Source organism: Polypterus senegalus, chromosome 15 (genome assembly GCF_016835505.1).
Source record: "Polypterus senegalus isolate Bchr_013 chromosome 15, ASM1683550v1, whole genome shotgun sequence".
Taxonomy (NCBI): domain Eukaryota; kingdom Metazoa; phylum Chordata; class Cladistia; order Polypteriformes; family Polypteridae; genus Polypterus; species Polypterus senegalus.
The window spans coordinates 97667770-97691021 of NC_053168.1; the positions used below are offsets into that span (position 1 = coordinate 97667770).

Genomic DNA, 23252 nt, shown 5'->3' on the forward strand with positions numbered 1-23252 from the left:
TGTTTTGATGACATCTTATCTTCTGCACCCTTATCATTTGCCATGTCTATTGCATTACCAGCAGAAAACCTTTTGTGTTCTGTGAGCCTTGCAAATAACACAAAGTTTTGACAGCGCTACCTAAAAGGAACCACATCCCCCAGCATGCATCAGGATTATTGCACCACCAAATTGCCTTGGCCTGCTGTGTGAGGGCTGCTGGAAGGACACCAGTTAAGATGCACATTTTAGATTTTTTATTTCTACCCTACACACCTACAGCAGATCTTTTTTCTTGTTTATTTTTTACATCACTCTGAGTATTCAAGTTGTTCTTGGATTAATGCTCTTTGCTCATCTTCAGTTTGTTTGTTTGGAGTTGCCTTCTATTATGAATCAGATCAACATCAGACATTCATTCATCTGCACAGTAGAACAAGGTTGATATATCTCCAAAAGGCTGTTCACTTTGGTGCTATATCCAGTACTAATCAATATCATCTGGTATCTGGACAGTGTTTGTTTTTAACTTTTTATTGCTTACTGTCATAGTGGTTTATTAGGGTGGGTCTTGTAAACAATTCTGTATATTTAATGAGATTTATAAATAGTTTAATGATACATTTCTCTGGGAGGGTTATGCAAGACAGACCAGACTGGGTGGTGTATTGGCTTCAGTAACTGTGATCCATAGCTTAAGCATGCATGACATCACACCAAGATTTTCCTAGAAGGTGCTATATAAGGGAATGATAGTCACAGATAAATTTGAGTCAGGACATCAAACAGTTGTAGACTTGCATTCTGACCTACAATAAACCTGCTCTCACTTCCAAACAGACACATTTGATGTGCAATAAATAGGTTTCAGATTCTAGATTTTCCTGGATAAGTAAAATCAATCCAGTGAGATTTATATGTTGGCAAGCAAACAACAGGTCTCACCTCAGCTCTAAGTCACGACTTTCCTGTGGCGAGAACTGGTACAAGGCCACATATGTGTTAAGTTGCAATACATCCTTGTGGGGAAAATGGGACAGCACACTTCTGGCCTGCAAGAAAATGGCACAGTAAGTATAGTAAAAGCTTATCCAACGTGGCACTGTGTGAATTTGGGCCTGCTGAGTGCCACCTTCCCCCACCTTCACCTTCTACATAGACAGCATACATCATCTTATTAATACCTTGCACTCAAAAGCTCACAGGATTAAATATGTAAAGATAGGTTGTCTCTGCCATCTAACTTGGTTTTACTGAAGTCATAATAAGAGATGATCTAAGCTACTAAAGCACTCCTGTTATCTTTCCAAGTCACACCTTCAGGCCAAAAAATAGGCAGAGAAGCAATGTGACACAGAAGCTGACAAATCCTAGTTGGTTATCTACCTGAGGGAATATCTTCTCATGCCCTGACCTAACTTAATCTGGAAATATTCAGGCAGGACATTTAAACTGTGTCTTTTGTGGCTCACCATAATTATCATAGAGAAAACAGCAGGTTCTAGTCGATTGCTACTTTACACCAATCTAGATGATGATGGGGTTAATCCATAAATTGGTGATGACTCTAATAGTCTGACACCTTGTAAGTACTTAGCACTACTCTACAACTGGGTGATGACCTCAGTTTAATTTAGATCCTAGTGATGGTTCATCATTATAATAGACTCATGTCTAAAATCAACCAGAAGTCCTGCTGCAACAGCACATCATTGGGCAACCTTGCATTTTACCTGAATGTTTTCTTGATTTTTTTCTTTATCTTGGGAAGGATCAGTTTGATTCTCCAAAGATGTAAATACTGAAAAATATGAAAAGAAAATCGCTTTAGACTGGACAAGGGAGTAGCTGGTAGGAGTGCAATGTCATCTGCTTTACTTCTGCCAAGTAAGCTGGGTAGGCCTATCTGGTTAGGTAGAGTGGTGACTAACTCATGTCAGGATGTGGAGACAGGTGCCCACCTGAATCACTGTGATTTCTTGATGAGTCACAAGCATGGCTGTGGCTATCAATTTCTTCAGGAACTTCAGCCAAGTCAGAGGTCTGCAGAGAAACAATCAAGCCAGTCAAAACAAAGAAATGATCCCAGGATTGACTCTAAGAAAACCATTTGCAGTTAGCTGAGATTAAAAATATGTGAAACTAAAAGTCTCTTCAGACTCATCCGCAGCCTAAAACTCATCACAGTATGATCAGTTTAGCTGAACTAAAGAAATTAACCAAGCAAAAATGTATTTACTTTAAACTTTAAACTAAGACTGAGCTGAACTTTATGTAAATTCACTGGTATGTCCACTGCTTACATTTGAATCTCACTTGTAGCATGTTTTTACCTGGTATTTATCTGAATATGGTATGTGTTCCCTGCCCTTTGTTTCTTCTAGCTTCATCATAGGTTTATCTGAATCTATCCCCACTTGCAGAATATCTTCACCATAATTAAAATTCACCTTCAAATCTACTACTTCACCTGGATCTTATCTGTATCCTGTGTCTACCTGAGATTTAAATAAACTTCACATTAATTTCGTGAGGATCACTACAATTTACTCCAATATGCCTACAGTCATCTGCAGCATATGTTCACCTATGAACTGGCTGGATTTCATGTAAATTCATGTAGATTCCACACTTCCTCTGCTTCATCTGGGGCCTCATTTATTAAGCTCTCACACAAAAAAGAGGCTTGAAATGAGTGCACACAACTCCCCACACAAATGCTGGGGTTTATAAAAGAAAATGTGATGGGGAAACCTGTATTTTTAGGGCAATTCTAACCCTTGCATATAGGAAATGACAACACCCTTGAACAAGTAGGTAAATCCAGCCAAACCAGCTAAATTACAACCAGCACACATAATAATTCATATCTCCAAGCCGTTATTATAATTTACTTTGATGTGACAAACATATGACACCTCAAAAATGATGAATGTTTTCATTTATTTTTGGTTTTGGTTATTTGTCAGTTTATATACAGTAGGCTACCTGTTGTCACTTCTCATGGTCCGAGCCAACAGATCAGAAATATCTCACACTAGCTTCAATCCATTATCTCTGCTGTGCATAAAGCCTTTAACCAATTGCCAAGGCACTTAATTCTGTTGTTGTATGTTGGGACGTACATGCATAAAACATAACATGTTTTTGCAACTTAAAATAGGCAACTTGCAACAGTGTCCAGTTCTCCTAATGTAATAAGAGCACTTTACTGCACTCATATCGCATTAAGGGCAACTAGTGAGAATGAAGAGGTTTTTGCTAACCGTGAGCAGTGATATTCCATTAACACACAAGTCATTTGTGATGCCAAGATGAGAATGGCTCAGTGGCCTGGGTGAACCCGTGATTTATTTATTTTAAGACAAAGTATCTTTGACAGACGTGATGGTACTGTCTTTGGTGGCTGGCTTGTTGGTAAGATAACTGCCTGAATCCTTAGTTTTTCATATTGCCTGTACCATTTGTTGAAACATCATTACATGTGTCAGGAGACAGCGGCAGCCTGCTTGTGTCTTACGCCTCAACCTGATCCCCAAAACCCAAAGGAGAGGAGCTATCTTGCTACAAGCGATCTTGTGCTCTCAATTACAGGACACAGCCAGATACTCATGAATGAAGGTGGTGGGTCTAAATACATTGGGTGAGAGGCTGCTCTACCAGCTCTACAGCATAATGACTGCATATGTATGAAGTTGAAACAAATGCTTCATATATGGATGTTTCAGGGCAGTGTTCAAGGAGCATTCATGTACACAGATTTGCAAGGTGATTTATGAATGCAAATTGAATAGAAATGTGCATACACCAATTTTATAAATCAGATTTTTTTTTTTTGCCATATGCATTTTCTTCTATTTTGACCGCACATATTTTCACACTCAAATACATGCAAAGTGTTATAAATTAAGCCACGGGTTCTGAACTTGCAGGATGTATTCATCTGTAATTTACTAGCACTTCCTCAATAACAGCCAGATCTTACCTGTGTCCTAAGTTCACCTTGGATTTTCTTGAATTTCATGGGAATTTTCAGTTTCTGAACTTCCTTTGGAACACCTGGCTCTCACCTGTAGTATGTGTTCACTAAAGATTGAATTTAACTATGAATGAATTGAATAAGATTCCTCACCACATGCTTCAATATGCCTATAATTAATCTACACTATGTGTTCTCCTATAAATTATTTGAATTTGAAACAGGGAAAGATTTATATACACTTCCTCTGTTACACCCAGATCTCATCTACAGCTTAGGGGTTTTACCTAAACATCCCTACAGTGTTCTAAGATTCACTTTTAATCCAACTATTTACATTTGTACTCTTTTGCTGAATATCTTAATCAGGAGTTGACTTGAACATCATATGTGTTTCCTCAGATCTCAGATCTTTGCCTGTCTCACCAGGATCTCACCTGCAGCACTGATTCAACTAAGATTTACTATACAAGAAGCATGTGCGAACTGCTCAGGTTCACTTCCTCTCCTTTATCTATGCTTATAAGATTTACCAGAAATTCATGGTAGTTTCCTGAGATTTACACCTTTCCATAACCTAGATCATACAGTTGTATGATGTACTCTCCCATGAACTGCTTGACCTTCATGTATGTAACTTAGAATTCACCTGACCTTATTCTACTATACCAACACCTCAACTACTAATTCAATTAAACTCCCCATGAATTACCTGAGAGTGGCCTTCCTTTTCTCTGTTGGAATACATTATGTGAAATGCCTGTACTTTCCTTGCGCCTGTTCTGCTATGGGTAAAGGTGTGAAGTTCATACAAAGTATACCCTGTGTTCACATTTGCCTTGTTTTTGTTGTGATGCCTAACAATAAACTGGTGCGCTTTTCTGTCAATGGGCAGGCTAAACACCACCTACTTACAGAGTTTCGTTGCGGAGACTCAGATCCACTGCCGGTGCTTGAGCGCTTGGTTTTCTGTGCCAGTGAGGTGCCAAAACGCAGTGCTTCATACACTGGGTCAACTTTGCTTCCACAGGCTGTAGAGGAGCACAAGTAACACACAAATTAGTAGAGACAAGCAAATGTACAATGTCTGGAGGCACCAGAACAGTGAGGTCAGAAATAATCAATACTCACCGATGGGCATGACCTCTTTAATGCAGCCATACTGTTCCTGGATCAGTAGTGGGGAGCTGTAGTAGCGGCGAAAGCCTTTAGGCTGTAGGGAGGGGAGAGGGAAAGAGAGAGATGGAGTCAGAGATATACAGTGATAGAGAGAGACAGGGAGAAAAGTAGTGTGTTAATATCATGGCAGATAATCATGGTGAATATGAGCCAGCAGGACACCAGAGATTTGGAAAGAAGGAAAAAAAAAGCTGGCACAGCTGGTGCTAACATTTTGCTCATTTTTTTCTTCTCCAAATGCAGTGTTGAACCATACAGAGAGGGGATGAGCCAGACCTAGCCAAGCCAGACACTTTCATTTATATAGAACCTTTCAGGGTTATAACCATTTCAAGCCACTTCTCAGACAAGGGAGTTAAGTCATGATCCAGAAATGTTTAATTACCAGTTTTCCCATGCAGCGTTGAGGGCCCACACCCTCAGCACACTTGTGATGGATGCTCATCTTGCAGGCCTTACAGCGCAGCCCATGCTTAGCATTGACTCCTGTAGAAAGAAAGGCATTGAATGAGAGATATGTAGGGAAAAATGAGCCCATGGTACCAGTTGGAGTGGAAGCAGTGAATTTGGTGCCAAACTCCTTTGGTGAAGTTTCACAGTGGTGCTGGGACCAGGCTGTAGATATAAGGTGAGACCTACGAGGGAGAGTTCCATTCTTCTAGTTTGAGTTTTATGTGTAACATGGAAGGGGCATCTCTGCTATTCAGTGTTTGTCAGGAAAGTGAGAGGCTATTGGAACCTGCTTGTTGATATTTCTATAGTTCTGCTCTTCTGCTGAGGCAACATCACACTACAACAGGGTTGGCATAATAAAAACATGGCAATGGATTTGTCAAGCATAAGAGGGTATTTGACGGATGTCGTAAAGTTTCAGTTACACATCAGGAAAAAAACCTCTGTCTCCTTGGTTGGCACTCATTGGGCTGGGTATCCATGCTCACAATATAATACTGAAGAAGGAGGTTGAATGTGTAGCCTGCCAAGATTCAATCACCATCTTCAGATAATTCATACTCTATTGAGCAGATGGTCTAATCAATAATAAGATTTACAGATAAAGTAGTGACAGCACCATTAAAACAGTAAGATCACCACATAAAAATGAGTCAGTTGACAGGTTGCTCCATAGCAATATTCCTGCAAGAAGAAATTAATGGAATCATAGCTCCCGTGTATATCATTGCCACTCTAGGGGGGCTTATGTAGTACATTTGGGTGGGCAGACTCTGGCAGGGGATTATCCATCCTTCTGATGTGGGGGACTCACAGCTGTGCTATCAGTCTATAGGGATGTCAAAGTGGGACACAGGGGGCTGTACTGTCCAGCTGGAGGACTCCACGAGACTGATGATCTAGTCCATCCTTGGGGCCAGTGGACCTCATGTGGATGAGCTGACGGCTTTGCAGCTGCAGATTTAGCCTTATTATCTGCATTCAGATTGGGGCACAGATGGTAGAAATGAATAAAAACAAACACTGCTCATTGTTCCATATGGGATCACAAGCTCCGAGGGAATATTGGGAATATTTGAGAAGCAGCTGCCAGGAGGCTATATTAGGATTCCAAAGCACAATGCCGACTTTACCGATAGGCAAAGGTTGGAGTGTGTTAAATCTGAAAAGTGCAGTGCTAATCCAAAGATCTCTCAATAGAAAGATAAAGTGGGAAAAGTGGGAGATGTGCTACTTAGCACATGTGAATTTCCCCTGGGGATTAATAAAGTATCTATCTATCTATCTATCTATCTATCTATCTATCTATCTATCTATCTATCTATCTATCTATCTATCTATCTATCTATCTATTTAGCAGCAGTTGAGATAGGGAATTGTTAACCCATTAAGGAAACTTGTGCCACCTTTGCTCTGAATATCCTAGAAATGACAGATCATCATTGTAAATGAGCCCTTATATCTCAAATTTGCCACAGTAGACAGGCTGAGGAAATATTCTAAAAGCCAGTAGTCTGACTGCAATCTATAAGGCTAATGGGAACAGAAGTTGTGTGAATACAGGAAGACACAATTATGGAGTGAAAGAGTCCACCTCAAAAGTGGAAAGTGGTGGAGATCCATGCTGTGACTGCAGCAATGAAAAAAACACTGAAATGTGCACCTGAATTAGATGTATTAGTAAATTTGTTTTAAGGCAGGTAAGGAATGAAGAAGAAGCAGATGTGGTTAAAATTCAAAACGCAAGAAGACTCTGCTAAATAATCACATGAAGGGCAGGGGACTCAAGGTGCTCTGCCCTTCTCTTGTGACCTAAAGGTTTTGGAATAGGTACCTTCAAGAGTAAGAAAACATATATCCCAGCACTGCAAAAGAAGAGATGCGTCATGCCTAGAAGGTGGGCTATCAACCTTCAGGTTACAAAGACGTACTCAGAAGCTATAAGTTACTTGTTTCTTACAGAATAATATCAGAAATCCCATGGCTCCTGTGAATGGGACAGTTTGCAAGCTGCAAGCAGCACACCCATGTGTGCATGATGTCAAGCTGGCTTCTCTCCCAGGCACCCCTGCTCCACCATCGGCTCTTACATGCACTGCTGTACAGTACCAAAATGATACCAAGTGGTCATGTGCTTTTGAAAAGAATACAGTCTTGTGTCTGCAGCCAAGAAAGTCCTAGAAGGAAGATTGTCAGCACACTCTACCACTTATATACATACTCTATTAAGTAAAAATTATACTGTCTACTAACATTGTTATTTGCCAGTACAGGATTGAGGGGGATGAAGATATTCTAGTACCATTAAATGCAAAATGTGTAAACCTAGATGCTACTGCAGTTCCTCACAGGGAAAACTCATCTATACCAGGCCAATTCTGAGTCACCAAACAACTTAACCTGCATATTTTTGGGATATGGGAGGCAACCAGCATAGGACTGTCAGATCAAGTGACACTATTTGAATATAATTCAGATATAGTATAAAAGTAAGAACTGACGTTCAAATCTAAAAGAACAGTCGCTTCATTTACCTCACACTAATTTCGTTATCATGTTACTCCAGACATGCTATGCAATATTGTTATACCTTACATATCTGCTTTTGTATATCACTTCCATAATAAGCCTTTTTGTATTCTTGATTAGTTGGGTGGTATTGTTTTTAGTAACAGACTATGTCTTCTGCTTCTTAAGCACACTCTACCATAAAGCATTTTAGGAATGATTTTTTCCCCTCACTTCTCTATTCTTTAACCCACAAGTGTACTAAAAATATATTTTTAAGGTACCATGAAACTATCGCTTTGCTCCTGATTCCAAACTCCATAACATACTCCTCTTTTAAGATAGAACTGTTAAGTATCCATCACAGCATGCAGAAGATGTCTTTGTTAATTATTTATTGCCATATTTCAGACTTTCTTTTTATTATTCTAATGGTTTTAAAATGTCCATTTTAAAGAGTCCGTTTAGTGATACAAATGCTCATTTAGCTACAACTGCAAACACTCAATATCACACTGAGCTGGCTGGTGATTTGATTCATATTGCCTGAAACAATTAGGCATAATTAAAAAAAAATAGATAGATAGATAGATAGATAGATAGATAGATAGATAGATAGATAGATAGATTGTTTACAGCCCGTGTGATTTCCTTTACGTTTTTAACTGAAATGTTTTTTTGAATAGTTTTCTGAAAAACACTAAGTTTTTAGGACTTTTGTAATTTTGCTGTGAAGAAAGCCATCTGCTAATTAAATAATTGTAATTTGGAGGAAATATTAAAAACCATTATAATAGCACATTAAATACATTCAATTGTTTCATTTTCATTTATATAAAAGAGAAGTGTACAGTCACAATTCTTCTGACATCCAGGAAGGAAAAGAAGCATGGCTGGTAAAAGCAAAATATTAAAATATTTGAAAACTAATGAGTGATTTTGTCAGGTTTCTTATGTGTATTGCAGGCAGGGCTCCACTTTCTTTTTGATCTTGTCACTTTGTGCACACAGAAATGCCAATTTTTGTCAAAGGTTGCGTTTTTAAGTGAGCAGTTTGTTTCAGTTTTCATGTATGTCTTTTAAGCAAAAGTGCACACGTCATTAGCTTGTTATGCTTTACAAATGCATGATGAGAAAAAAGTAAACATTTCAATAATAATAATAACATAAATATAAAAGAAGCATGTAGAACTTAGATTTTGTAACCCAGGTTCAGCTCTGAGGACATGGATAAAATGTGAAAACTCTACATAAGCAATAATCCAGCCAGGATTTGATCCAGATGGTCTACAGCTATGGTACTAACTACAATGCAAGCCTGCCAAAAATAGTTATTTGCCAAACATACTGCTCTTTTAAAAGTGGTGATGGTTAAAGTAGGTTATGGTTCCTCAATAAAGTTACAACCTTTACTTGCACAGGGTGTGCTGCATTTTACAATGCTCTTTCATGATATCCTAATTCTATTTTGTGCTTACATGGCCATATAAAATATCAGTAAAACACAACTTTTGTGGTTTGCAATGGTCACTTCACTACTGACTGCCTGTTGTGCTTATTCTTTGGATGTCACCTTTTAGGTTATATCCATGTTACTATGCTTAGATTTTAAAACCATGTTTTTAAATGAAAGCAATCTTCATCCATACTAACATTTTCACATTATTTATAAAATTACTTTCATCCATACTAAAATGACTGAAAATACATATGACATAATCATTCACTTACACTGGGCATGTGTGCAGTATAGACGTCTTTAAACGGACATGCGCTGTGCAATTTTAGCACAATTTTAAGTCTGCCTTGCAGTCACTGACTGATTTTATGAGTCAGCTCAAGACTTAGCTGCTGTGGCTGTCATATCACATGCAGTATGAGAGTAGAGGTGATGCCCATTTACCTCTCACAATTGGACGGCTGCATGATTGGAAGAGTTTTTGACATGTTAAAAATTTCAGTCTGTTTCACTACTGTCTTGTAGTGTGATTTTCTGATGCTGCCATCAATTTTCTGAAATGCATTATGTAGAGACTACAGTGAGTGTGCATTGTACATGCACAGACTGAGCATCCACGTCATGGTATGTCAGTCTGACCAAACAAAATTTTGCAGTTTGAGCACACATACAACTGGTGAATCTGTTGGACAGTGTAAGTAGTCGCTTGATCACAATTTCTAAAATGTTTATAAAATGTTATTTAGATGCACACAATGCACACAGGTAAGCAACACAACAGAAACCATGGAAACAACTCCTCTGTGCCTTGTATGTTGGAAGATGTTTTTCTTCAGTGAATGGTGACCAGTCAGGGAATGAGCCATTTTAACAAGCAGGATCCAAAAATGATGAATCCACGTTAAAAGCATGAACCAAACAAAGCATTTTCAGAAATCTTCGATTTCACTCATCCACACTGAAATGCCAGAGGGATGGTTTTAAAAGTATCTGGCTCTGGAAGGATTTTTCAGAAGTATTCATTTTTGTGGGTTGCAAACCCCACTGTAGTGTGGATGAAAGGCAAAAATGGAGACCAATGCTTGCAATTTTAAATGAAAATATAGCAGTGTGGATGGGGTCTTAGAATGAAGGCAGAAAACACTTAAACCAAAGCCAACTTAACTGCCATCACAAGATCAAGATTGGCTGCTGAAACTGTAAGGTTCCAAAAGACTTGCCATTGTCCACAAACTGATAGCATGCAGAAGAGAGCCGTGCTAGTGGGATGTGAAAGGAAGTGCTGTTAACTACTGAAGGTCACTTCAAAAATATGTATGCAGTTCTCGACTCCATATAACAAGAATCTCTCCACAGCTCAAAGGAAAGTACAAAGAAGAGTAAGAGACTGATTTGACTTTTGAATTGAAAGAGTTATAAGAAGACATCAGAAAAGAGGTGCACATTTAAATATTTAGGAAGTAAAGTGGATACCATTTATGACTTTAAAATGAAGCATTTTTGCGAGGACTGCTATGAAGCACTTGTCTGGCACAAAGTTGTCAGTGTATGGAAGAGGTTGCACTTTTGCCTACTGGGAGAAACACATTTACTGGACTAACTGAATAGTGCTGCACTAACCTGGACTCTGTCCTTATTTTTAAGAGTGAGGAGATAAGACAACATTCACGTGGAGGCTTTGTGATTTGTTCATCTTGGCAACTGAGAACTCAGATCAGACAATATGAGGACAATAAATAGTGCAATTAGAAGAACAGGGACAACTAGCCTGTGGGGGCATGAGAATACATGAATGTTTATGTGCCCATTTGTGTCTTGTCTGGCATCTCCCCATTTTGAAGGAGACCCCTGCTACTGTACCAAATGATTATTTTTTCCCAATTTCATTCACATACCTATTATTTTTCATTTTACCTTATATGCTGGCTAATCTCAGTAGAAATAGAACATGGACCATGTCTGTTTAGAAGTGAATTTATGTTCAAGCGCAAGGGAATGAGTCATTGCTAATGAGATTATTTAAAACAGAATGGAATGTCGAATGCAAAGACTGTGGCACAATCTCAATAGGCAGTGTGACACAATTTGGAATCCACAAGACAGATTCTTGCACTCCTTATCATAGCTTTTCCCTAGTTCACCTGAGTAACATCAAGAGTTGTGATCGTATTACAGCTAAGAGACATCCTGCCAAAGACTCTGCTACCCCGCTTTGCTCTTCTCACTGCTATACTCTATCCAATGGCTTTCTGCTATCCATAGAAAAGAGTAGACACAAATCAATGTGATGAGTGCAGTCAGGTGCTCCAGATGGAAATTCTGTGAATGTCATATCATTAAAAAAGGTGGAGATTGAATTGTCAAGCTTAGTCGGGAATTTGCAGGGAAATATTCTCCTGTTCTTCAGATCAAAGCACTTGACTCCAAGTGTGAATCTCCATCTTGTCACTGTGGGGCTGGTCAGGGGCAATAACTACACTTCAGTGTTGATTAAGTGGTAAAAATTAAGAGATTAAATTAAAAAAAGAACAAAAAATTAATAAGCTGTAATACCCGGGGTCTCAGGTTGTCATGTTGGCAGAAGAGGCTGAACAAGCCTCTAGAGTGCCTGCAATGTGGTTGTGGTTAGGGTCTAAGGCTGCTCATTTTGCTAGAATGATTAGGAAAAGGCCATCTAAACTCTGACTGGAGGTCACATCACTTATGTGCTTAGAGGAAATCAAATAACTCAATGATGAAAACCTAAAACCTCACTAAAATTAATTTCTACTCACATTTGAATTGCATTTGCCTTGGAATGAATGCCATTGGCATAGCACTGTGTACAATCAGAAGGTCTCACTCTGACAAATACTTGGCATTTATTCTTTGTCTGTTGCATTGATGGGTTATGTGAATTGGTTTTAGGGCCCTTAAAACACAAATCTTATTGATGGCCTAGTTTCTCACTTCTGGAGTAAAGAATCTGGAGATGTGAAGCAGTTTAAACATAGACATACATGCAGTTATTGCTAGGATTCTGTCATTGACACCACAGGCATACTTCTTGCTACCACTGGATGCTGTCTAAGTAGGTGGTCAAACATCAGAAGCTAACAGGCATTAATGACTGACTAAAGAATGATGACATCTAGTTTGATTCCCCTTTGAAACCTGCTAGCTGCTTACCCACTATCATGTGACTGCATATGTCGCAGAAGGTGGGCTTTTTGAATGTGTGCTCCACGAAGCTGTGAGTCTTGATGTCCACCTGCTTCTGGCTTTTACTGGGGGTGCTGCTCTGGCTGCTGGAGTCCGTCAACTGGCCAGTGCTGCCGCTCACATCTGGCAGAAGGTCCGTTTGAAGTTTCATATCGCTGCAGGTTCTCTGGAAGAAGTTATCTGCACTTTTGCTCCTCAGGCTTTTGGTTTTGAATGACAGAGATCTTTTAAACTTCTGGAGCTGTGGTATACATAAAGAGAGATAAGGTTACTGAAACTACATGGAAATGGGAGAAGTTCAAAAAGACAGAATCCCACTAACCACCAATATGGGATCTGCAGCCCTGGCAGCAAGGATGTTGAGAATCATGGAAGTTTGTTAGTGTCTTGTGTGTGTTTTTGTATATTTTGTTTTATGCATGAATCAGCATAGCCTTGTGTGCATTTAGTGGTGTGTGTAGAACTACATTTAATTGGGTTAGAGAGAAACAACATAGGAAGAATGGAAAAAATTCAAACTAATGAAAGAGAAAATCTGAGAACATTATGCGAAACATTCTCTTATTTTATCTCTCATTTATAATGACCAATCAAGGAAATGCTGAATAGGGTGCAAGAACACAGATACTCTAAAATGAACCATGGGGTCAAGGTGCAACATTTTGATAAAGAAAAACCCAGACAGAAATGTGACCCGCACACCTGAACCTCTCAAGATGGCTCTATGTCTATATTTGATTTTCAACATTATTGCTTATTTGTCACAAAAAGGTTGTTGTTACCACAACAGCATACCTGAAGGAACAGATAGAAGACTCATTGAAACCAAGGCAGGAGAAAACAAAAAAACAATGAAGGAATAAAAAGAGTAAAAACATGAGGCATGGGATAAAAGAGGAAATAAGAAACAAGCCTAAAAGAGGAGGACCAGGTGAAAAACAAGGCAACTGAGGCAGCTAAACTGGGAGTGAGAAGGTTGGTGAAAAAGAGAGAGGTAACACGGGGATGAGTTTAAGATATAAGTGAAAGAAAGAGGAGAAGGCAAGATGATAACAAACTAATGAGATTCAATGCAAAAGGAAGACTAGAGGCTGAAAAAGCAGGCAATAAATAAAAGAATGAGAAGGCAGTCTAAGTTAGAAACAAGCAGAAGAATGGTGAGAAAATGAAAAACATGTATGAGGAACAACACAATTGGTAGAGTAGTGAGAAAGAACTAAGGCAGGGGGAAGAAGAGTGAATTAGAATTAAAGCAGGAGGTAACCTGGTCCAGGAGAAAAAGGAGTGAGCGGGATAGAAGAACATAAGGCAAGAAATGAGGCAAGATGCAGAGAAACAGATGAGAAAAAATGCAAGCTGAAAAGCTGAAAAGAACTAGGTGAGAAACTGAACAGGAGGTAACATTAGGCAGGAGGAAAAAGACTGTATGAAAACGCAGGAAGGATGGGGACAAGTGTCTTGACAAATGTCTGCACTTGGCACATATGTGTCACAACAGAATGAAATATACTGCCCTTGTTATACTTTTCAGTATGAAATAACCTTTATTTGTCCCTTTTACTGCTGCTGCCCCACTTGCAATCATTTAGGTACGGCTGATGACGCCTTGAGGCACAGGATTGTTATAGCAAAAGCAAGGTCAGAAGAATGTTCTCTGCATTGGAATATTTTTCTGGGATAAGTAGGATCTATTAACTTGCTCTTTATGTCTCACAAGGAGCTCTGTATGCTAAATGAAAAGCTTCCTGGAGTGAATGTGAATCCCAAGTGCCACCAGTCAATCACAGTTTGCAGTGCACTTAAAAGCTCTCTTCTTTCTACTTACATCTGCCCATCTGTCTGCTTCTGCAGTCTGAGACGAAGACACTGGTGAAACAAACAGCCTATAATTTGCTCAGGCTAAGCCTGCTTTTCCACTTCTCATCTTCTTGCGGTACTTGGCTTGTGAAGAAACTGCCTGTGGAGCAGTAGAGGGCTGGTGGTCTAGTGTAATAGCCATCTCATCCCTGGATCTGCATATTGTTTGTCCATATCAACTCAAATACAGTAAAATACAGTTTTAAGCAGAGAAGCACAGACTTGACAATGCCATGGGTTTGGAGTTGTTTATTGAACCTGCATTAACTTTCCTTCATGCTGCTTAGGTCAACACAAAACTGTGTTGAGTTGTCTGGTCTCTAAACCAGCAAGGTTAAATGGTTAGTCAGGTGTATCCAGAAGGTGGCACTCGCTGTCAGGGTTTAAACTCTTCATTGATGCTTAACCAACTGGAGCTTTATACCCATCTCTTTTGTAAGCATGGTAGAAATAATCACATGAGAGAAATACGGTACAAAAAGAGACATATGTATTTAACTTGCTTAAAAATGTAATTTCCACTTCCAAAATTAATTTATATATACATATTTAGAGAAGCCAATAAAACATACAGTTGTCATTCTGTCTTCAGTTCAGGGAGACAGCGATACAAATCAGTCCAGCAGAGTAGAAAAGCAGCATTGGTCTGGTTCTGACTTTGTGATGGATCCTCGTCATTATAATCACTCACATATGTACATATGCATAGAAGTTTTGTTAGATATGGGGAACTTCCAGATGAGCTGTTTATTTCTGGACTGTACCCAAATAAGATCTTCACCTGTTCTCATAATTTATGTCTTTTATAGACTGTGGTTAAAATAATCAGCCCGTGTGTCTTTCACATGCCTCTGTCCATCTTCTCTGGTGATTTCCCTGTGTCAACTTAAATGTGTGGCTTAGAAATAAACTTAAAGGCAATGGGTCAGGCATGCTTTAATCACTAAAAATCCCTGCCCTTAGAATTTGACACAAAGAAAACTTAAATTAGTAGACCAGGGCCCTTGGAAATGCACCAAATAAGGAAACAATCCTGCCGTGCCATCTCCCAGTTGTTTGTTAAATATCTTCTTGTCATTAATCTGTCTAACCACCCCCCTTCCCCCCACCATCAGCCAGCTTGTCTTGGACATTTCTGTCAACTGGCTTACCTCAAAGTGTCTGGTGCTTGATCTGGTTTCTACTCATATGAGTAAAATTAGATACAATGAAATAAGGTCAATAGATGTCCATGCTGGGCCTGACACTGCTTCACTTATAATAACTATCTGGTGATGAGAAGCTCCTGTTGTTTGGACCACCTTTGTGATATTGCTGCTGTTTTCTGGATTTGTAGAACTGAGTCTATCAATGATTAAAATCTTTTATCAGAATATTCATGTGATTGTTGGAGATGCCGATTTGAATTAATCACTTTCTTAAATAATTTGGTGTAAATTAAATACCGCAAGCATCATAATGTAATATTTCAATTTTTAGTCACCTTGTCAACTCACTAGAAAACAGGTTTACTGCTGCATGTATAGCACCCAGATCTAAAATCTACAAATAGATAATGAAGACCATAGCAAGTCTATGAAGTGTGTTGTGACTTGGCACTATGGAGTATGTGTGCTACCTCCAAATTCAGTTTTAACTTCCCTCATTTGAATGTCATGTTGCTGACTGTGTATTACTTTATGAAATGTTAAAGGGATGGGACCAGCATGTATGGATTATTAATGTGACAGCATGTTTTAAGAGTACATGAAAGGGTATTAGGTAGGACAGAAGGAAAGAGGCCCATTGGGAAAAAAGAGATATGGTGGTTGAACAGAGGTACAGGATGTGATAAAGGCTAAAAAGGACAAAAAATAGGCAAAGAAGATATGATACCAATCAAGGAGGGAAGAAAATACAGAAATATATAGGCAGATAAACAAAGAAGAAAAGAGGGCAGTGGCAAAAGCCAAGGCACGGGGAGACAAAACAAGGAGAATGAATTTTAGAATAGTGAAAGCTAGGAACAAGGATGCGAAGGATTTTAGTCAGATACAGCAGATGAATGATGAAGAAGCTGATGTCTTAAACGAGCTTAATAGGATCTAGAATAGATGGAAGAAGAACTATGAAAAACTGTTGAATAAAGAAAATCCAAGGGTAGTATTTGGGGATTGCATTTCAAATGTAGGGCTAGTTACCAAGAATAAGGAAAGAGGAAGAAAAGGAGGTACTGAAAAGAATGACAAATGGAAAGGCAACAGATATGGATAAAATACCAGTGGGACTCTGAGAGAGTTTAGGGAAGAAAGGTAGTGTTGAGATATCTAAGAAGTACTAGAGAAATATGTAGAGATTGTCCAGGATATGTAAGAGGAAGTGAGGATCCAGTTTAGAAGCAGTGCTAGGATAACAGACAAGATCCCAGTTGAAGTAGGTCTACTTTGGGATCTTTTTTAAGTCCTCACCTGTTTGATCTAGTTATGGATGTGTTGATCAGGCCCCCTGGTGAATGTTTTTTGCTGATAACATTGTGTTGTGCTGTGCCAGAAAGGAGGAAATGGAGAGGAAGTTGGAAGAACGAAGAAGGGCTTCGGAAAATAATGAAAAGGAAAAAGGACAGAATATTCAGTGTTTCATTTTGACCAGGATTCAGATATAAGCCTGCAAGGAAAACTATTGAAAAGAGTGGTAGTCCCTAGATGAAGAGCTAAATTTAGAGATAACCCACAGAGTGCAATGTGAGTTGAACAACTAGAAGAACATTTTAGGATTACTGTGTGATTGAAGAATTAAGACAAAGGCGAAAGGTAAGGCATTTAAGACAATAGTAAGACCAGCAATGATGTATGAACCTGACATGTTGGCAGTAAAGGAAGAGCAGGAGAAGAAGTTGGATATTTTAAAAAAGTGAATGTTAAGATGGAGAATGACAAAACAGACAATCAGACAATCAGAGGTGCAACAAAATAGGAGAAAGTATAGGAAACGAGTATGAAGTAGTATGAACATACAATGAGAAGAGGCAATGAAGATGACAGTGATGGAAATGGAAGTTCAGGGGAAAAGAAAGAAGAGGAGTTGGACTTGGGGGTGGATAGATAAAGTAAAAGAAGATTTAAAGCAAAAAGATCTGATTGGGGAAGAGGTGTAGGACCGAGAAGGTCACATCAAACCCACATACAATAGTAGTGAGAAGAAATGAAGAAGAGGAAGAAGAAGAAGATGATGATGCTGATTGCTAGTTGAACATGTGCATAAGGTTTCAAAGAAGTACCACTGTCAGCAATTGTTTCCTAGCAGTGTGGGAACACACTCTATACAATGCCAATAAAAATATTTATCCCCTTATACGTTTTCACATTTTATTATTATACAACATTGAATCAGATTGGATTTGATTTGGCTTTCTTGACACTGTTAAACAGAAAAAGACTCATTAATGCCAAAATGAAAACAGATCAAGGCAAACTGGTCTAAATCCATTACAAATAAAAAAGCAAACTAATTGATAGTATTAATATTCACCTGCTTTAATCGGATTCAAATAATTCATCACCAATTGGTTTTAGAAGTCACATAAATAGTGATCATCTGTTTGTATCCAAGTGGTTTCAATTGATTGTAGTCTAAATATTACTGTATCTGGAAGGTCCAACTTGTGGTGAGTCAGTAGTGCAACCTAACCTACACAACGAAGACAGAAGAACATTCCAAGCAACTCTATGAAAATGTGACTGGAAAACAGACAGTCAGGGGTTGGAAACCAGAAAATGTCCAAGTCAGTGAATATATAATGGAGACTATTTAAGTCAGTCGTTAAGAAATGGAAAAGAGTATGGCACACTATCTGCCTAGAGAAGGCCATCCATAAAAACTGTATTATGAAAGAAGAGGCCACCAAGAGACCTTTCATAACTCTGATGGAATTATAAGCAACAATGGTTGAGATTGGAGAGGCTGTGCAAACAACAACTGTTACCGAGGCGCTTAGCCAGTGCAGTGTTTTTCTATTTCTAAGGTGTGTTCTGCAATACTGAAGTCACTGTGTCAAAATGCTGTACACAGTCTGCAACACCAACATATAGCTTGGCCAAACAGTTAGTCTCCCATCCAAAATGCACCACAGCCATCAAAACAGTTAATCTATGTCTCAACAAAGACTTATAAAAGTTTAGCACTTTACGTCTTTCTGGAAGAACACTATATCACTGACAAAACAAAGTCTTGCAAACAACTAGCAACAGCAGTGTTAAATAAAATATAAAATGGTTCTTCATTAAAGGATCATTTTTAGAGTAAATCCAGATTTTATTTTTCATACTATAGGGTAAATACTGAATGGTCATTTAAAAAAATAGTACTTCTTGTGAATACTACACACATAAACAAAATACACACAGCTTTGGTTTAAAGGCTATTTACTCAGGACCCTCATTCAACCATTGACATTTTACAACAAAGAATGGGGAAGAACTGTGAGACAGCTATACACACAGAGAGTCAGGGCTATCAAGGCTGCCAAAGGTGTATCTACCAAATATTGACTTGACGGGAATGAATACTTATATGATCATTTATTTTGTGTTTTCTATTCGTAGTTTTTTTACAGCACTTTACAGAGATCTCTTTTCACTTTAACATCAAAAAGTACCTTTTCTATTGATCAACATCACAAAAGCAAAAGTAAATTCACTGTGTTTCAATATTGTATGATAAAATGTGGAACCTTGAATACTTTTAATAGGGTCTGTGCATCTTTTGATAAATGAATAGATAGAGTAATAAATCCATTCTCTTAATGAGTGTCTTATTTAACTGAGCAGTCCTTGTTTTATACAGATTTGTGTAAAGTTTGCGCACTCTGGGTCAAATTACGTGGTTTCTTGATGTTCTAGGTGCAAAAGAAGATACAGTAACACAACATCTACAGAGAACACACCTAAACAAAACATATGTCTGGAAATGTCCAATCACTGTTTATTTATTACATTTAACAGATGCAAAAAATAAAACATAAACTGCGGCATGAGCAAAAATTTGGTCATCCTATAAGTCAAAACCCACTGTGGCAGAAATCACAGTCCCCAAACATTTCCTTTACCCAGATAACATTATTTCTATAATTGTTTTAGGAATTCTCCCCATCCTTTCCTGCAGGAGCTGTGTAACTCAAAGGTATCCTTATGCCGCCTTGCATGCATACAGTAATATCTAAGTTGGGGGACTTTGAAAACCATTCCAAAGCCTGAATCTTTCATTTCTTGAAGTAGTTAAGGACTAATCTTTAGGTTTGAGGTTTGCCTTGTTTTAATATCCAACCTTTTTTAAGGTTCATTTTCTTTGCTGACTTTGAGACATTAGCTTCCATGATAATTTATTTTCTCTAACACACTGTATTTCATTGTACTGGCTGCTGCATAACCCCAAAGCATAACAGACCAACCTCCATGCATTACTGTTGGCAAGGTGTTGTTCTATTCAAATGCTTGTTCTTCTATTCTCCAAATGTTTCTTTGATGATTTTACTGAAAGGCTTCAATATTTGTTTAATCAGACCATGGCAAATTGTTCTAAAAGGTCTCTGGTTTGCCTAGGTGTTCTGTTATACATTTCAGAGTTGACTTTTGTGAGAAGATTCCAGGTGAAGTTCCTTTCTGATGACTTTTCCATGTAGATTATGCCTGTCCAAGCAGCCCCACACCATGGACCACTATGGCATTATTCCTGCTCCAACTAAACCTTGATGGAAGTTCTATTAGAGTTTTGCTTTGCATACCTGATCAGTCTACAAGCAGAGATCTTTTGTGGTCTTCCAGGCCTTGTGTTTACTTCAGGAAGTAATATTAACTAACATTTCTTAAAGATATTTTATAAAATGGAAATTGCAAGAGAGAAGATTTTAAATATCTTTTCATAGTAGTAATGTTATTATCTTGTTCTGGTCCTCAATCAGCTACTTACTGTAGCACAACATAATGAGATGTTTGAAAGGTCAGAAAGTTTACTAAACTCTGAAACTGTCATAATCTGACTCAGATTAATGTCTAAAAGTTAAATTTTGAGACACAATATAAAAATTACACTACTGGATCAAGAGGAATGGCCCCACCTTTGACACATTCTACATTTAATGTTTTATTTTTTTCCAATCTGTTTAGTTTAGCAAAAACATATGTAGTTGTTGATGAAAATTTGTACAAATGGATAATGTTTAGAATTTTTCTTGGGAAAAACTGGGTTAACTTCTTTTCACTTAGAAAATCAAAAAAATAAAATAAAATAAAAACACAATTTGACCAGAAGTGCCTACATTTTTATATACAAACGTAGAATGCCTTTCTCAGAAATCATCATTCCAAGGCTCTTATAAAGCAAAACACAATGTATACCAATGATAATGAGTTCAAGGATTTAAAAGGAAGTTGTCTTCTGCTACCAAGCACATCTCCTACACACAACTCTGTAATGGAACACTATTCACTTGGCTCACTACCCACAACAGGCATGTAAGCACATATTTTGCTTCTCTGAATTTTAGTTACGCTACATGTAGCCAAGTCTCAAAAGGATGGAACTACATGTTATAGCAGTCATGTGGGTAGCATGGGAAGGATAACTTCAACATGAGCAGGAGTAGCTGCTAAAAAAGACCAACTCTGTGCATACACAACAATGGGAAAATATCTGGAAAACTTGCCTTTCAGTGCAAAAGAGTAATGTTTTGACATTACTGACTTGAATGCACTCTCACTCTGACCAATGGGGGAGGCTACAAAAGGTTAATGACACAGTGCCTGTGCTAAATGTTTCCAGAAGAGCAATTTCAGTACAGTGAAGAGCAGCACAGAAGGCCAATGAGAGAAAATAAAATCCCCTGACAGCAGGGAGCTGTCTATCAAAAGAATGGAGGCTGTCAAAAGCAGATAATTCATTAGCAGAATGTTGTTCACGTGTCAGTGTGATCTGTCTGTCAGCTGGGAGTTGTCTGTCAATCAGCAGAAAATGGTCCATGTGTGAGGAGTCATCTGAAATCAACAATGAGGAATCAGTCAACAGAAAACTGACCATCTCTCTGTTCAATAGTAGGGATCAGTGTGTTTTTTGCAACAGCTGTCAGCAAGGACCATTTTATATATGAGTACAAAAAATAACTGTCCATTCATCAGTGGGGACCAGTCTGTCAACAGTGAGTTATATATCAGTCAGTGAGTAAGCAAAGACCCCCTTATCCATCAGCATGATGCTGACTATCAACGTGAAGACATACATTGATCAGTCTGCCTGTCTTCAGTGTATCCATCAGCAAAGAGCATTCTGCCTGTTAGCAGGGAACAATCAACCAGTCAACTGGGATACTGTCTGTCAATCAGTTGGACTTCATCCGACTGTTTGCAAAGAGTAGTCCAACTTGTCAACAGGAACCAATCCATTCTTCAGGGGGCAGTGGTTCTTTAAATCTTTTGACCATTCACGAAAGACACTGTAAAACTATCATAGCATCCATTGCTAGCTGGGCCTATCAGTCTTTTTACATGACTTATTACATGTCTTACTATGGCAGCAGACACTAGAAAATACTAAACAAAATTTTTGCATTTCTATTTAGGCAGTAAAAGAGGTATAGCAGAAGTTGTAGAAATGAGAATGAAACAGCTCTAGACAAGTGAGGATGCCATAGGCACAACAGCAGCATCAGGCAGTGATGAAGTTATATTACATAATTTAGAGGTCACTGCTACAGAAGATGAGGAGGACAAAGAAACAAGAAAGCAAGAATGTTTCTCTTTAAATACCCCAACAATAACCTTTCCACATTTCACTTCAGCTGTGTGACCCTTTCTCCAAACTAGATGATCCCCAAATATTTGGACAAAAATGTACCTTTATATAAGATCTGAACTGGGAATGAACCAGGAACTTCCAGGCCACTTAGCAATGTGAAAAAGAAAAAGAAAAGCAGTGAAGCAGCAGCAAAATGTTATGAGCAGACAGCGCAGTGTGTCACACTGAGGATCCTAAGATACTCATTAGAAGGCATCCTTTTGATAATTGATACAACCTCTTTGGACTTTTAAAAAGCTTTTGGTGTGCTCACTAATTGCACAACTGTGATTATCAGGAATTCTACATTTACTGTGCAAAACAGAGGCAAGAAAGTATGTCTACTGGTTAGGAAACAAGTATACAGTTTCTACACTAGCAGTTACCCCCTGTGAATCCCAGAAGGTCTATTGGGTACTTAAACTCCAAGTTTGTATATCTAATTGATTGAAATAACAGCATTTACAAGATGCTGTTCTCCTCTAGTGTTTCTGTTTTTATCCTTCAGAACAATATTATGCAAAAATACATTCTTGTCCTCATGTAGCTATACCCTACACATTCTCATTTCTGGTAGTTGCTTATTAAAAACACTGGAAGCAACTGTCTTATAAATAGATGAGCACATGGTGTAATTCAGATAGATTTGTAAAAAATTAAGTTCAATATAAAGTATGACTGTTGGATCACAATGTATGACTGTATGTAGATTCGTACGAAAAACATAAGATACTGTTCTAGTCAGGTTACCGTTGAGCTCAGCACACCCGAACAGGTGTCTAGAAATTTACAAAGAATGCTCAGATTTCTATTTGTTGTGCAGACTGCACCTCT

The 23252-nt window shown here is 38.3% G+C and overlaps 1 protein-coding gene across 1 annotated transcript in view; it reads right to left on the bottom strand.

The window, feature by feature from the left end:
* Positions 1 to 23252, bottom strand: part of stac (SH3 and cysteine rich domain) — a 36832-nt gene that overhangs the window by 10661 nt on the left and 2919 nt on the right. The window contains exons 2-8 of the mRNA XM_039737456.1: positions 12726 to 12999; positions 5523 to 5623; positions 5090 to 5171; positions 4874 to 4989; positions 1941 to 2022; positions 1713 to 1780; positions 925 to 1031 (exon numbers count right to left, since the gene is read on the bottom strand). Coding sequence (XP_039593390.1) covers positions 925 to 1031; positions 1713 to 1780; positions 1941 to 2022; positions 4874 to 4989; positions 5090 to 5171; positions 5523 to 5623; positions 12726 to 12999 — 830 coding nt within the window. The remainder of the gene's footprint in view (positions 1 to 924; positions 1032 to 1712; positions 1781 to 1940; positions 2023 to 4873; positions 4990 to 5089; positions 5172 to 5522; positions 5624 to 12725; positions 13000 to 23252) is intronic.